This window comes from Aristolochia californica, unplaced genomic scaffold, assembly GCF_029961685.1.
Source record: "Aristolochia californica isolate CCGP_79_NKW_82.1479 unplaced genomic scaffold, dmAriCali1.0.hap1 SCAF_16, whole genome shotgun sequence".
NCBI classification, from domain to species: Eukaryota; Viridiplantae; Streptophyta; class Magnoliopsida; order Piperales; family Aristolochiaceae; genus Aristolochia; species Aristolochia californica.
In genome coordinates this window covers 17971868-17988915 of record NW_027181837.1, presented here as the reverse complement: position 1 = coordinate 17988915, position 17048 = coordinate 17971868, and the positions used below count along the sequence as shown (strand labels likewise).

The window sequence follows — 17048 nt, the reverse complement described above, 5'->3', positions numbered from 1 at the left end:
GGTCCTTAATCTTGATATCATATCAGTTGTCCACTTGCTAACCACAAAATTCATAGATTGCATCTTGGCTGAATTGAGGATGGCTATCCTCAAGATCGGCAAGCCATCTTTCATTGACATAGTAGTTCAGTCCATTTGTTAGACTCCCAAGAAGTGAGTTGAGTTCTCCCACACCCATTGATATGTCACCTTCTTCACATAGAAGTGAACCTCAACTTCTTTCCTCCTTCTTCTACTAGTTTGAAGTTGGATCAGAATATTGTTATGAAGTTTAGGAGAATCTCCTTATCCATCTTTAGAATCAACTCGTACGGCTTGAATATGTCATTGAATTGTGGAAATTCTCTCCTAAAAAATCCAATGTCGAACTTGGAAGGCTCAACTATGCTCCGCAAAAGTTTCATGTCCCAACTTCTCTTGGTCTTGGAGTGGAAATGCCATTTACAATCCGAGAGTTTGGATTGATCACTAAAAATCTCTCTTTGGGAAGTCCTCTTGGTCCTCATCATTTTCAAAAAGGTTTGATAGGAAGGAAGTACTTAATAGATAAGATAATGAAGAAGTTTTATTCAAGTAAACTAGAGGGGGGAGGTAAATAGGTTTACTAAGATTTATTACATTTCAATAAAACTCATACAAACACATCCACTACTCTCTGGAACTAAAAGATCCACTACCCACAACTTTGAACCTCACATGTTCATTTAGAGCACTTACACAAACACTTTGGCACTTATGGTCAACAACTCTTAAGTACAAATACCTAGATCTAAAAGGGATTTTTAAATTATAACAAGTTAATTTACTTTGATTGACTTAAGAGTAGAGATTTTTTACTTTACAATGTTCTCACTAAGTACACTCTTTAAGAGGCAAATATACAATTGAAAGCAATAACAGAGCTACACCTCAATTTGTAGGTGAAACTATCACTTTGGTTAGCAGCATTATAGTATATATAAAAACAAAATCAATTGTTGCTAATCAGAATAGAAGTTTTGATTTGAAAATCAAAGGCTCAAATAGATAGTAATCAAAACTTCAAACATTTTGAGAAAGAATCTAAGAGCTATAAAAATAAATGCACAAATCTTAGTTGAAAACTTTTTTAGTCACAAATTTCAAAATCAAAGGCTCAAATAGAATCAAAACTTCAAACATTTTGAGAAAGAATCTAAGAGCTATAAAAATAAATGCACAAATCTTAGTTGAAAATTTTTTTAGTCACAAATTTCAAACTCAAGTCCTTTGAAACCACTTGAGTATGATAGATAGGCTTTGGAAATTTCACTACAAGAAAGTTGACTTCCGCCCGCGAAAGTTCCAAATTTGCTAATGGAAGCTCTTCCAACAAAAAATTCATTGTAAGAATTTGGTTCCGCATTTCCATTAGTACAACTTGTACTAGCCATTGCTATAGTTCAATTTCTCAACTAGCAAAATTCGTAATTAGCTACTATAGAATTTAAATCTCTAGTAGCGATTCACTACTATAGATTTTTATCTCTAGCAACAAATTGGGCAATTCGTTTTTCAGTATTTAACCTCTTGCAACAAATTTACAAATCCACTACTAGAGATTGAATTGAACTCTATAGAAATTCACACTACTAATTTTTTTCTACTTTTCCACAACAAGAATTTTAATTTTGCTAGAAAAGCTTGAAAATAATATTTTTTTATTTTACTTAAAATTCATATTTTCCCTATTTAATATAAATATAATAAGAAATGATAAAAAAAACTATACAAACAAATATATATATATATATATATATATATATATATATATAAGTTCAAAAAAGTTATAAATTATAAAAAAATAACAACAACAAATATATACAGCATTTGAGGGAGGATTTGGAAGAGGATGACTCTAAGACATATGTTGAAAGGAACAACTTACAAAAACCCTTTGTATACATCACTATTGAATTTTTATTTTCATGCATACATATAAATTTACATAATTAAACTATGAAAAAAACTTAATTCTTACATAATCTATCCTTGCCCTTGATTGCCATCTAGGTCATTAGTTGTTTTAGATCTGGAGACATTGATCAAGAGTTGCTAAGTTTCATTAACAATGAGCAACCCACTTCATGTAATGTCTTGTTTTTTTGTAAACTGATAGATGAAATGTAGTCGAACATGATACTTTCATATAGTGTCTGATAGATGGCATATAGTCTGCGCATGATATTTGTTCATCATAGTTTTTGCCAGAACGAGACTATACCAACCTGATTGAGAGAGCCAATTATGCGCAATATCAATCAAAAACAATTATACAATGTTCTAGAGCCAACCCAGGTCAGGTCAGCAATTTTCTGCTGCTATGAAACCCCTTGTGTGTGTGCTACATCCCATCAACAGAAGCATAGAACAAGTCTCTCTTATAAATAAGCCAAACAACAAAAAAAGAAAAAAGGCGTGCAAAACCAGCTAGCTTCTCATTGCCTGATTCTCAACCTCCAGAAGCATTGGAAATCTGCTGACATAAACGTTGTAAAATCAGGAGATGCGGGGGCATGTAGGAGTCGTGGGGTAACTTTTGCTTCCAGTCTATTTTTTTACTCTTGATAAAGCTCCTAAATTACAACAAAGAAGAGCAATAAATATTAATAGAAGAATGACATGTCGTCATAAATGGGCAAAATTTACAAACCTACATGCTGTACAAAGATCAATCTTTAGTTATGTCTGAATTGTCAATTGAGGCTGCCTTCTTCCCACTGTATCGCTGTGAAAAGAAATGGTGCAATTAACAGTTTTGATTATACAAACTTGAATCCCATGTACGATTAAGTTACTCTGCACATCTTTGGATAAGAAGCAAAAAAAGCATTACCTGTTTGCCGAAGGAAAATGGCACATATTTGTATTTTATCATATGCTTTATCTGCCTCTTCATGGTGAGCACAAAGAGCATGATCCAGTAGAAAAGTAATATTGGCCAAAACACCGGCACATCAAAGACACTAAAGAAGGTCATCACAAAAGCAATGCAGAAGGCTTTTGTGAGGGAATACCTGCACGACAGTTCAGACATGAAATAGAGGTTAAATCCATGCTCCTCTGGATCCTCGAAGCTGACAGATTTTTATGAGAAGAATCTTAACGTTGCTAATGACTTCACCTAATAAGATGCTTCAATGTAATGGTGCTAAATAATATCCATCAGCTAGCATCTTACCAACCACTACATGAAACAGAGACATCTACAATAGCTCAATTCTTTGTTGAGGTAAGTAGCAAGTGTCACACAAAGGTGATGATCTAGAAAATGAAATAAACAACATTCCATTGGATGGTTTTAACAGCTGCTGCTGCTGCTGCATATCAGCAACAGAAAACCTAAAACACTTCAAACAAAGAATGTAAACAGAAGAATATGAATTTAGATCATTAGATAACAAATTGGCTCTATCTCACTCTTAAAAAGCATCTGGAACACATTATTAGTGTCCGAAGAGCTAGGGTTGCATCGATGTAACAGCTTTGCCATATTCATATGTTTGATTAGTTACAAAACTGTAACTATAAGAATAACGAAATATAACAACTAAGTTCAAAAAAGCTAATCATTTTTTTTTTCTGAGCGTTGAAATCCCTTACCATGGTGAAATTTGAACCTAAGATTTCATATTAGAAACCCCCTATTGTGACCATTGAGCTAAAGGCCCAATGCAACTGTGACTGAACACATGATACGACTAACCAATTCAAAAAGGAAAAGATTGAACTGACTGAGATTCTGCCAATGAATTGAAGTAGAAAAAGAAACTACTGCACTAAAAATCAGCTATCTCATTTACCAACTCTTCATGCAATGAATGTGTAAAATCTTTCAACAATTTCTTTGTCTAGAAACAAAGATGATAACCATATCATGTCCCAGATAGTCTGCAATAATCCTACAAACCAAGGACAAGAAATGTATATAAGCAGCCTAATAAATCCTAGCGATTTTCATTTTGGAAATGAATTTGTAAGCTCAAAATTCACTTCAAATATGGATTTCTACTCATGTGTGAAATGGGTATTTTAAAAAGTAATAATAATAAAAAGGAAAAAGGAAGAAAGCAGAGGAGAGGAGCACGAGAGAGATTGAGAGAAGGGTGCGAGAGACGGCACTAATTAGGGCTAGAGAAAACCCCCTTATGCATTATGGAGTCACTAAAATGAAAAGGCATCTAGTTATAATAATGCCCTTCTACACGTAAACCATTACAACTCCCTAACTACAACTCAGAATAAAACAAAAATTGGAACATATAACTCTAACATGAAGACAATCATACTACTATCCTACAAGGGACATACGATCAAAACAAATGACCAAAGTGTTAGATGTATATTTCAACACTCCCCCTCAAGCTGGAGTGTATATATTAAGGAGCCCTAGCTTGTTACAAAACTTCCAAAATTCTCGCTTGTCTTAAAGCTTTAGTAGGACATTACCAAGCTAATCAACAAACTTGACATAGAGAGAAATCACTAGGAAGGCAAATTTGGATCTCAATCATGTCAATCAAACAAGTCCAAACTTTCCAGGGGTAAGGACAGTGGAGAAGGAGATGGGGAACAATCTCATCAATAACATTGCAAAGGGGATTGGGTGGATGAACTCAAGTTGCCTCTTCTCCAGAGATAGACAAAGGTAGTTGAACATGAGCCACTGTCAACGGGCCTCCAAATCAACTTGTCATCAAGGTTGCTTCTGATTTTGATTGGAGTGAGATCATCAAGGAGCTTTCAAACATCTTGAGCCTTTGAGTCATTCAAACCTCGATGAAAGTGGAGATTCCAGCAAATTGGTAGCCCAAGAGTCAGCCATTGAGATAGAGGGGTGTCGACTGAGTCCGTGCAAGGCAGGATAGGAGTCCCTGAGGGGCCCTGATCCTCTCCACCAATCATTCCAGAATGCAGTGTCGTCCATATTCTCAACATAGAGTTTAATATTTGTCGCAAAAGTGTGGAACAAGAGGAAGAGGAAGCCCCACAGAAGAGAGTTTGTGACGCAATCCTCCAGAGATACACCAAATCAAATCTCGTCTAAGCTTTGAAGCAACCATGGGTCTCCCAAAAAGTTTTCGAGGAGGTATTGAATTTCCACAACCACCTGAAAAGGAGAGTGGAGTTCATTTCTTTGGTGAGCCTAATCCCCAAACCACCTAGGGCCTTTGGCTTGCAAAAGTCCTTCAATTCACAAGATGGTACCCAAAACCATCATCAGCCCCCCACCAGAGGAAGGCTTCTTAATGCTCTCAATTTGATTGCAAATGAAGGCTGGGTATGGGAGGAAGGAGAGAAATTGAAACGGAAGACCAGTAATGCAGGAATTCATGAGGACGAGACGACCAGCTTTAGTGAGTAGTCTTTCGAGCCAAGTGGCCAGACGTCGATTCATCCTCTCAATCATAGGGGACCAAAGGTTTTTGTGTGGACGGCAATAGAAAAAAGAGAACCCTAGATATGTGGTGGAAAGAGTGGCAAGAGAACAGCCAAGATAGGCGGCCATGGAACTAAGTTCTTCCTCGTCAATGTTCAAGCCCGTAAGCGTGATTTTGCTCCAACTTATTTTCTAACCAGAGGTAATTTCAAAGAGGCCAAGGAGTGCCTTGATTCACTCAATCTAGTCTAGTATGCCATCAAACCAGAGGGTGTCATCAGCGAATTGGAGGGGACATCGAATTCTTGTTGATCTACTATTGGCGAGAGCCACCCAACTTCCTTCGTCAAGTAAATCATAGAGGAGAGATACTCAACAATGAAGTTGAAGAGGAGAGGGAAGAGAGAATCCCTTGTCAGATGCCATGCCTGTCCTTGAAATAACCACATGCAGTGGCATTGATTAGAATGGAATATGTAGCGGAGGAAAAGCAGCTCTTCATCCAAAAGCGCCATTGCTTCCCATAGCCCATACGCTCAAGAATATCGTCAAGAAGTTGCTAGTTGTCATAATTGAAGGCTTTCTCAAGATCGAGCTTGATGATGACCTTGCCCTTTCTAGATCTCTTAAAGTGGTTAATCATCTCATGTACTGCCATCGCTGAGTCAAGGATATTGTGCCCCTTAATGAAGGCACTTTGGCCCTAGTGAATGACCATAAGAAGAGTGGCCTTATGCCTGTGAGCAAGTATTTTGGTGATGATTTTGTAGGGGCTGGAGACTATACTGATAGATCTGAAGTCTCGTGGATGTTTTGTACTAGTCTTCTTGGGGATGAGTGCAATGAAGGAAGCACCCATGGAACAGTAGGTGATTCCCTTGTAGAAGAAACTTCGAGTCATGCTGAGGATGTTATCTTTTATGCTTGGCCAGCATCTATAGTAGAAGTAGTCGTTGAACACATCCATACCAAGGGCAGGGTCAGATGGTATACCCAGAACAGTGACTTCAATTTCTTTGGTGAAGCGGAGCTCAAGGAGTGATGCAACAAAAGAGGAAATTCTAGAGAATCTGTTGTGCTGGATAGATTGGAGAACAAGACATTCTTCAATATGTCTACAAAAACAGATAAAAGCATTAGTAATGAGCTCATGTTCGAAGTTACTTCATTGTTGATGGATAATGAAGCAATTCGGTTGGATATCTGTCTAGTTGAGGCAATGGCATGGAAGAACTTGGTGTTTCCATCACCCACAACCAGCTATTGAAAGTGGACTCTTTGCTTCCATTGAATGCACTCAAGGTGGGTATGGAGGAACTTGTTGAGGAAGACACAGCAAAAGAATTTAGTACGAGAGAGCGGATTTTGTTCTTCCAATTCATCAAGATGGACACTTTGGGACAAGAAGAGATACCTTTTCGGGTGCACTTGCAGCATGGCGAGTTGTCAACCAACATTTAAGACTGCCTTTCAAGAAGATGCCAACTAGCAGCCCCAAAGGTGTTGATGGAAGACCATCAATCGAAGAGGAGCAAGCCGAAGTCTTCTTCCAAGAGCCAAAAATTTTCAAAATGGAAAGGCTTGGCTCCCCACCTTCCAACTTTGGCGTACAATTGGATTGGGCAATGATCAAAACGTGCTCGATTGTGAACTTTGCCAACAGCATTTTTATAGAGCTGAAACCAATCACCATTTGCTAAGAAACTGTCGAACTTGGAGAGAACGGGTTGTGACTGCCCATTTGACCATGTGAAAGATTTCCAGGAGGTGTTGATTTCATGAAGCTCACAACAGCAAATGAAGTCAGTAAAACCCCTCATGGAGGAGGAGATACAGATAGCTCAGAAAGATTTTTCATTGCAAAAACGGATGAAATTGATGTCACCCACAAAAAGCCAAGGTAGATGCCACTACTGAAAGAAAAGGAGCTCCTCCTAGAAGGATTTTCGTTCCAAATATTTTGTAGGGCTATAGACTCTAGCCAAGCACCAAATGTTTTTGGAGCTGCTATCACATAGTTTGAGTGCAATGGCAAAGGATCCATGAACAACATTACTGACATTAACCAGGTTTTGAGTTCCAAAGGATGAGAATGTCCCTAGAATGGCCAGTTGCATTCACAGTCATCTAGCTAAGAGTGGGACAATGCCAATGTTTGTGAGCAGTTAAATCATCCATAGATGGGGCCTTTGGCACCAAGTCTCATCATCATATTTGTGCCTCTCATATTGAAGTTCAGCAACAAGTTTGTGGGATCTTTCATTAGGTAGGGGGAAGATGAGGTGAAGGGAATGGATTTGGATTGTTGGACTCCCCTAGGAGGAGTTGTTGCTGGGGTCATTTTCCTTTCCTTTGGTAAGTTGCAAGGGGATGGGGGGATAGGTTTTCTGGGTAGTCTGAATATGAAATTGTTGCGGCTGATCGAATGGAAGTTCTGTTGGCAGTGGGAGTGACCGACTCTGAGTCCAAAGTGTGGCTGGGATGTGGAGGTGAAGGGGGGAGGTTCCCCATTCCGGGAATGGGAAGATGCATGTGGCAGTTGGCAGGCGTTGGAAAGTTTTTTGGGCTTAAAGAGGTAATGACAGAGGAGTTGTTCTACGGGTCACAGCAAGGTTGTCACATGTCCAAAGAAGCTTCACCTAGGGAAGGGGAGATGTTCAAGGTATTGCTAGTTGAGTGACCCATCATGTGGTGCTCAATAGGCGTGTGAGGGTTGGTGGGTTAGGCTGGTGTGTGCCAACAAATGTTGCGTTGACTAGCAGAGGGTATGAGGGTGCCATTAAGATTGGACAAAGTCTTGGGATGGGAGTTCTGTTGGTCAACGAGGTTGGAGTCTTTTGGTTATGGGTGAAGATGGAGGGTACGTGGCAACTTGTGATGGGTAGGGGAAGTGGACATTTCTGGCAAGCCTTTCTGGGTGAAGATGGAGGAGGCAACTTGTGACGGGTAGGGGAAGTGGGCATTTCTAGCAAACCTTTCTTGGATTTGTCAACTACTTACACGCAATTCTGGATTTTGTTAGCATGGTTGGCTGGGTTGGTGGTGGTCTATGAACAGGTTGGGAGGTTGGGATTTGAATTTGAATTGGATGGGCAAGAGGTAGGTGAGTTATCGATTTCCATGTTTGAGTAATGGTGGTGGTCAACTCTGTTGGCACTCAGTGGTGTCATGGCAGCTGGCTGGACTCGGTGTCATCATCCTTGGCAATCAAGGTTCTCAACAGTGCTTGGATTGGAGCAGAATTCCTCAAATGTGATCTTGACCCAAAAGAAGCTATTACCAACAATGATCTTAAGCAGCTTGTATCCAACCCAGTGTTGATTTGGTGCAATAAACATTAGCACAAAGTCAAGTCTGATCATATGAGTTGTAATGTCATCTTGTTTGACCATCTTGCCAAAGATACTAGCAATCGTCGTGATGGTTGGGCCATGCCATAGCTCAGCAGGAAGGCCCCAAATGCATATCCACTGGCCGAAAAAGGAGTTCACAGAGCCTGGGGTCTATTTCCTAATGCTGAGGATGTTGAACTCAAGGCTAGGTCTAAGGTTCGATACTGATGACATATCTTCTGGCAAGGTGAATTGGAGTAACCAGTTAAAGTGTCCCAACTAGGAGTGCTTGGAAGGATTTTGAAGTTGTAGCTGGCTGGATATCCATCCAACAATGGAGATTTTGTCGACTAAGTGGCAAGTTGTAGTAATAGTCAGAGAGGTGGCGAGCCCATCATGGCCATCGATCAGGGGATTGGGTGGATAGGGAGATAGTAAGATGGTTGGTGGGTGCTTCGGTGTTATGAGGAGCTGGAAACGGTAGTGGTAGCGAGACTAGTGGAGTTGATGGTTTGGTAGTGAGTGCAAGGGCAAGGAAGACCGAGGTGGTGTCAGGGTTGTAAGGGGTGGGAGTGGTAGGAGGGGAAAGGCTTTGGAGGCAATCTTTGAAAGTGCACCACCCGAAGCTTGAAGAGTTGATTCTAGGATTTGAATTTTTCCCATGCTAGCTCCTTGACAATAGTGGGTAATCTTGCATTCCCAAATCTGCCGGTATTTAAAGACAGAGAAATAGAAGACAAGATGCCCAGTCCAAAGCTCCTTGGTATTGTTCCAAGAATGATGTCTCAGATTGGCTTGCTCAAATTGTTTGATGGAGGAGTCACTAGTGACATCGGGGATGGTGATGAAAGATCTCGTTTCCTTTGAAAATAAATGGTTACCCTAGTCACCATGCCAAAATGATCTAAGAGTTTCCTTGTGGCTAGCATGGTGTCACCATAGCGGAAGGATAAATCCTTGTGTTGGCAGTCCGACAAGCTTTTGCATGGTTGTCTCTTGGCTGCTTCGCTTTTGACGAGTTGTAGTCATCCTCCTTCTCCAATACATTGCCATGAGGAACAAATTTTCCCTTTCCTGATTCCACCTCAAAATTGCCCGTGCCAGCATTTTTCACAGAAGTATTCCCTTCTCTGTGAACAGCCATAGAAATCCTTCCATCTCTTCCATTGGTTTTTCCTCGCGCTCTCCTCTTGCTCTCCCTCCTGCTCTCTCTCACTTTCTCGCTCACTCACGATCATGATCCGTCATCGCTTTTCTACTGACTTTCCCTTTCACCAATCTAACACCAAGGCCACCCACTCCTTTGGGCTAGTAGCTGTCCAACCAGCTGACAAGGTCGAATTTGAACCCCTCAATGTTCTCTTTCCAGAGAAAATTCCTCTTCAACTTCTCAATTCTTCCAGCAAGGAGGAAGGCCAGATGATAGGCAAGAATTCCCGCAAGAGAGGACTTTAATATTGTGAGTCTACCTGCTTTAGATAGAATTTCTCTTTCCAAGCCAATTGCTCGATCTCAATCTTTTCCACCGCCCTGTCCCATAATGGCGCATTGATTTTGTCGACAAATAAAGGGAGGCCAAGATAAGAGAGCCACTTTTGCAGCCTAAGATGCCTTCAACTTCTTGCATGATATTAGCCGACATGTTAAGCCCGTATTCCTTATTCTTCTCCTAGTTAACTTTCTGCCTAAAGAAGGTGTAGTAATTGCAAAGAAGCGCCATGATGTTTTTAACTTGCTAATTGGTTGCTTTGTAGAAACAACAGGTTCGTCAACAAATTGTAGTAGAATGTCCATTCCCAATTTCTATCCAATCGAATCAATCCACCCACTTCGCAAGCTTGAGAATAACAAGAACACGCTCTCTCCAATAATGTTGAGAGCCAATGCAATAAGAGGTCTCCTTGCCTCGGACCCTAGAGCCCTTGAAGAACCCATATGTCTTTCCATTGAGCAGACCCAAGAATACAACCAAAGAAATACATGTCCTCATCCAAAAGCATTGCCGCTTGCTAAGCCTAAGTTTGTCTAGAAGGTAATATAGGACCTTCCAATCAGCTTTGTTGAAAGCTTTCCCAAGATCAAGCTTGATAGCAATTACAGGCTACCCTTCATCCTGTTTTTCTTTTTAGAGAAGTGAATATTTAATTAGCAATTGAAGAAATACAAGGCCAGCTAAAGGAGCATTCCATGTACAACAAGAGATTGGAGGGAAGATCCTCGCTTGGCAAGTGAATTAACTAGAGAATTAGCTGAACGAGGTACATGAGTCCATGAATAATGGAAACGAGATATAGTTCCAGAAATCTGGTGGAAAATGGCCCAATGTCTCCAAGGTGTCAATAAAGGAAGAGCCCAACTAGTTACCACTTGAGAGTCATCCTCAATAATGAAGGGACCATTGAGATGATCACGGAATATGATGAGCCCTTGGAGGAGGGGAAAGAGCTCCACTGAAATAGAGTCGGTAACACCCATCGGACCGGCATAAGTAATGAGTGTGGTACCATTAGCATCACGACAAACCTCAATTCAGCTGATTAAGTGATATTTGAATGCTTCATTTGATCCTCTCCAAAGGAATTTACGCTTGAGAGCCTCAATTTGATGGCAAACCGTAGCTGGTCAATGTAAGAAAGAGAGGTAATAGTTGGGGATGTCGATGATGCAGGAATGCAAGAGAGAGAGTCCAACTTTTGATAGATGACACCCTCTACAAGTGGCCAGCGCCGCTCAAGTTTTTCCCCCTTCATCCTGTGATACTGAAGAAACTCGTGTACCCCCATTGCAGAATCCAAGATGTTTCCGCCTTTCAAGAAAGCACTTTGGCACAGTTCCATAACTACAAGAAGGATAGCTCACAACTTGAAGGCTAGAATGCGGGTGACAATTTTACAGAAACAAGAGACCAAGCTCATAGGCCAAATGTTGCAAGGAGTTTCCAACAGAGTCTTCTTTGGGACAAAGGCAATGATTGATGCCCCATGGTCCTAGCAGTGATTCCTTTTGCATAGAATTCATTTTTTCATATTAATCACAACCTTCTTGATGGTGCTCCAGTATAGCTAAAGAAATTCTGAATTATAGCCATAAGCCCTAATCATGAGGCTAGAATAGGCTGCCGCAACCTCCTTCTCAGTGAAAAGCCATTCAATCATGTCAAGCTTGACCTTGTTTTCCTCCTTATATAGGTTTTGGAAATAATTGACCATTTCATTTGCAATATTGTCCATACAGCCATTGATCTCATCACTAAGGCAAAGAGCAAATATTTTAATCACTCTTCGCCTCGAGAGGTAGTGCCATGAAAGAATTGTGTGTTCTCGTCCCTTTCTTGAAGACACTTATATCTTGCCTTCTGTTTCTTGAAGATTTTATCCCTATGTAATACTTTGGATAGGTCCACAAGGAGTTCACTACAAGAGGAAATCTAATCAAGGTTAAGCTCTCTGGTTTCCTCAATTAACTCCTGCTGGTTTATTTGCACAGTGGTTTCTGATTTATAAGAGGCAACTATGTTGTTCTCAGTCTTCGCCCAATATTTAATTTTGCATTTGAGCATTTTGTGTGAATACCCATCCTGCCAGCCCATGGATAACCAAATCCATCCACCACTGGTCCATGAAATCAAAGAAACCCTCACTGATGAGCCAAGGATTTTACAAAAAACGAAATGGAGCAGGGACCTATTGACCAAAACTGGTCCAGAAAAAAATAGTCTAGTGATCAATATCGCGGGGGAGGACTTTTCCAGCAACACCATGGTACAACTCAAGCCATTCAACATTTGCTAAGAAAACGTTCATTAATATGATTGGAGGAGATTGGCAATTAGATCACATAAAAGCCTTACCTGATAGAAGGACTCCTTCCAAATTATGAGCTCCAATGAATCACTAAAGCCTCGCATGGAAGCAGTGGTTCTAGTGGCTGGAGGTTGGTTCTCATTCCTAAATCTAGTGTAGTTGAAATCGAGAGCCACCATTATTTTGAAGGAAGTTAGACAATTCATCCCAAACAGCGGCACAGTGTTGATACCATGTAGGGCCATAGATTCCACCCAACATCTCCAGTAAGCACCGATATGAAGATCTTTCACCCTCGCCTGATTGAGTATAAACAAGAGGAGAGATCATTGATTTTCAATATACATCTGTCCCCAATCAACAGTCCCAGAGAGGTCATTCTTGCTCCATAGTCCCTTATGATGCAAGAGTGTTCGTTTCCAACTTCATCTCTTGGAGAATGGCTAGATGGGCTTTAAGCCTTTTTTATTAAGCCACAAACCAAAGCTCTCTTCAATTTGCTTCCCAATCCCCTTGTGTTCCAAGATATGATGATCATCAAACTATTTACGGTCCCTTTCAATCGTATTTGCAATTTAAAGTCACCCTCTCTGCCACCCTTTCATTCTCCACCATTCTTCTAGCCAACTCTTGCACACTTCCTGAGCATGGAACCTGAAATGCTCTACAAAATTTTGCTTATTCTTGAAGCCTGTATAAAGGATTGTCACTTAGTAGCATCGAGGTTCAAACCCATATTCACTGTGAAGGACTCTTCTCCACAAAGAGTCCTTTGTTGAGGCAAAGTGCCATAACTACTTCGAAAGGAAAGCCAAGTTAATTAGCCTCATTCTCTTAACACCTAGCACCCCCATCAGCCATCTTTCTGCAAATAGATTCTTATTCAATAAGTGCTATATGACTCAATCCACTGCACCCTACCAAAGAAATTTACTTTGGACTGCTTCAATTTTTTAAACTACAAAAGCCAGCAAGGCCTGAAGGACAAGAAATAAATTGGAGTCCAGTCAATGTAGACTTCACGAAAGTAGCTAGACCCACAAGTGATAGGAGCTAGTCTTTCCATGTAGTAAGACATTTTTCCAGCCTTTCAACGATTGGATTCAGCAAGGTCTTCACAGGTTGACCACAAAAAAAATGAGCTCAATGTGGCCTGAGAGGAATGTTAAGGAACCACACCCAGGAATTTCAGCTATGTTTCAGCTATGTTTCAGTCTCTCTTGTCCAATATGAATGCCAAAAATGCCTGATTTACCCTGATTTAATTTCTAGCCCGAGACTAACTCATAGACAGAAGTGCTTTAACATTAATCACAGGACCAATTGATCCATCGCAAAAAAAAAACATTTCATCTACAAACAGCAAGAGTAGGATGAAAAACTGGGAACCATTGACCTCAAAACCCATGATCCATCTTTTTCATTGAGCTATTGAAGAGAAGCATAATGCCCACTTACAACATTGAAAAGCAAAGGTGAGAGTGGATCCACTTGACTGATGCCTTTAGAACTTCTAAAAAAAGCCCTAATTGAGTAATTTTGAGTAGGAAAATGTAGGCGATTCTAACCCAAAGCCAACCCATTTTGCATCGCTGAGAGTATAAGAAGTTCCAATTTATTCTGTCAAATGCCTTTTTCCATATCCATCTTTATCATCACTTATTTCTTTATAGAATTATGTGGGAAACTTGTCTGGCCTGGGAGATTTGTCAAGAGACATTGAGGGCGAGGCAGCTTCACACTATTCCAACATATAAGGCTGTTCTAATGATTCAGCAATGCCCACTAGGACTATTTTAAATTCAATGTTCTCAGGCTTAGGTCTGAAGGGCATCTCCTCACCATATACTTCTACAAAGAAACTCATAAATGCATTATTTATTTCTTCTTTTGTTAAACGCAGAATAAAAAATATACAGTTTCTCCCTCAATGGGCAGAAGCCACCGAGTGACAGAAGCTGTACGAGCATCTCCTAAACTGATCCATTTAAATCTCAATCTTTGTTTCCAATATAGCCTCTCTTGGAACACTGTTCTTGTATTCATATTTTAAGACATCATGTGTAATATCGTCCACTTTTAATAGGGTTCTTGTTTCTTTCTCAAGATCAAGCTGCTGAATGCAAGTGTGTTTGCCCTTTTTTTATGAAATTCCCCAAAAGTGCTGCTCGGTTCACTATTTTCTTTTAATTTTCTAGGCCCTCAACTTCTTCACAAATCTAAATCCCCCTACCCCTGGAAAATGCCCATCCAACCACCCTAGATAGACCATGTCATGGAAGGCTACTCATTTAAGCTTTGCACTATGCTGATCTTTCTTCAGAACCATTTAATTTCAACATCTGAGGTATGTTTGTTGATGCCTCCTGACTACCCTCCCAAATGTTTTCTCACATCTATTTAGTTGGTAGCCTACCAAATCTGAAAAGATTCTCTGTTGCCTCTCCTTCCTTTTTGCTATTTGGGCTATACAGAAGAAGAAAAAAAAGAAACTCCAGAGTTTTTGAGAGGCACTCTCACACTGTTGGTAAAGTATTCGATAAATCTCCATTTCACCCTCTTCAGCGTCAATAACTTTCAAGTTTTAGCCACCTTCCTTGTGTTGTCAGCAGAAACAATTGGCCACAAGTTGCAGCTCTCTCCAGCTCTCAACCTCTCACCGGCTATGAATAGAGTCCTCCCAATTCTCACCTAAAACTCTATTTTGACGGTAGGCTTCATGGAAACCCTAGTCCAACTAGTGGCAAGACACAATTTGTGACCACTTGGGGAAAATCAAACTTGGACATTTCACCCCTTTGATGTGGCCCAAAGCCTACTTATGGGTTTGCAGCTGCAACATGATTGTTTCTTCAAGCCATTGATGGTTGAGGGCAACTCTAGGATCTTCATCAATTGGGTGTCTGGACAGTCATTTCCCCCATGAGCATTTCATTGCTTATTTTAATTTTGGACATCGCATTGCATCTCGGCATCTCTTGGATACATACTCCTCATGGAGCCAATCAGCTGAGTGATGCTCTCATGCATGATGGAGCAGTTTGTTGAGACCTTTTACCCTTTAGAGGTGCCTAGTCCCTCCCACTCCTAGGCATTGTATTTCTGTTTTGTGTTTATGTTTTTTGCTTCTTCTTTTTTTACATATAGCTTTTTTCATTTCTCTTCTCCTCTATTGAAATAAAAATTTTCATCTTTTACAAAAACATGGTTACCCCTAAGTGACAAGATTCCTGCATTATGCATCAGGACATGATAAAGATTCCTGCAAAGAAAAGCTTTAGCTGTGATACATCAGTAGCCTCACAGTTCTTCTAAAGCACTTCCATTTCCAAACTGTTTGTCCAGTAAGAGTATCAGCCAAGAACATAACAAAACACCCGCAGAAATAGGGTCATTAAATAGCCATATGAAATAAATAGAACGGGAATGAAATCACATAGCATCAGAGACTGGCGCAACACGGTTAATTCCTATAAACATTTAACAAGAATCCAGATCAAGTTTCTTCCTGATATTTCAGATGGATCGCATCCAGATCACAAGCTAAATCGCAGAGCTCAGCATTTAAAATTACTTATCCTAAAGAACCAGTCAACCATTCGTAGTAATCGAATTGTAAGCGCAACAGGACATGCATTAATGTAATCCATAAATGAGAAACCTAGCGAGATAAATATAGAGAGGAATCGTACCAGAACTTAAATTCAGGAAGGCGACGGACGAAGGGGCGAAACTCGTCGGAGCCGCGCGTTGGGAGGATAGGCCCGTCAACGAGTTCCTGGATCTCCGGGTCCACCTGTGGAGAGAGGAAGGCAATAAGAAGGTTGAGGATGTAGATGCCAAGGCCATAGGAGACGATGTAGAAGCCCTGGATGAAGAAGACGCGAAGGGCATAGAAGAATGCGATCACGACGAAGGCCATCCAGCGCCGGTAGACGTGCGGAGTTGACTTGTCAAGATAATACTGATACCGGCGGGAGAGATCGGCATTCCATTGGGCGATCGCAGAGTTAGTCCCATCGTCCCCGCCTAAGCCCAGTCCTCCTGGTTCCATGATTGCTTTCTCTCTCAAGTTTCTCTTTTCCTGTTTCCGGTCTTCCGTTTTCTTCCTCCGCTCGCCGTGAGTTCTTCCTTCTTTCTTCACTCGAGAAATGGAAATGGAAACAGAAGGCGGAGGACAGGCCAAGAGGAGGGTTTAACTCTCAACCAGGTATATTTTACCTTCACGTCGAAATTTGTGTACGGATATCAGTAGAGTCGTTGGATCGTCTGTGCTGGAAGAATACCCGAGGCTGAGGCAAAGGAAAATTTACGGATTAAATTTTAAATGATACTAAAAATCTACAATTTGTAGATTGAATGGATTATCTTTTCAACATATTATAATTATTTTTCCATTATAAGCAAATATATAGTATGATAAGCTGCATTTGTCGGTGTGAAAACTGAGTTTCAGGCCTAGTGTTTGATTAAATAATTTATTTTAAATATTTTAATCATTTACTTAATTTATTA

General features: G+C 40.4%; 1 protein-coding gene across 4 annotated transcripts; it reads right to left on the bottom strand.

Moving 5' to 3' along the window:
* Positions 1-2250: 2250 nt before the first annotated feature.
* On the bottom strand, positions 2251-16741 carry LOC137952977 (protein RER1A-like). Of its 4 annotated transcripts, none has more exons than XM_068800122.1 (4): positions 16226-16741; positions 2855-3035; positions 2672-2746; positions 2251-2594 (listed from the first exon to the last, which is right to left on the bottom strand). In XM_068800122.1, the coding sequence occupies exons 1-3, from the start codon at positions 16585-16587 to the stop codon at positions 2690-2692; spliced, it is 600 nt and encodes a 199-aa protein (XP_068656223.1). In that variant the 5' UTR covers positions 16588-16741; the 3' UTR covers positions 2251-2594; positions 2672-2689. The 4 variants fall into 4 exon arrangements, with proteins under 4 accessions (XP_068656223.1, XP_068656225.1, XP_068656224.1 ...); XM_068800124.1 differs by having other exon boundaries at positions 2251-2494; XM_068800123.1 differs by having other exon boundaries at positions 2251-2494; positions 2676-2746; positions 16226-16740.
* Between the last annotated feature and the right edge of the window lie 307 nt (positions 16742-17048).

Bases quoted from the DNA above. Each gene is read 5' to 3' on its own strand.
- LOC137952977 (XM_068800122.1), bottom strand. From the start codon at position 16,587: ATGGAACCAGGAGGACTGGGCTTAGGCGGGGACGATGGGACTAACTCT. The intron at 3,036-16,225 runs GTACGATTCCTC...ACTGTCGTGCAG, and splicing joins CTTCCTGAATTTAAGTTCTG to GTATTCCCTCACAAAAGCCT. The intron at 2,747-2,854 runs GTAATGCTTTTT...TTCTTTTCACAG, and splicing joins CATTTTCCTTCGGCAAACAG to CGATACAGTGGGAAGAAGGC.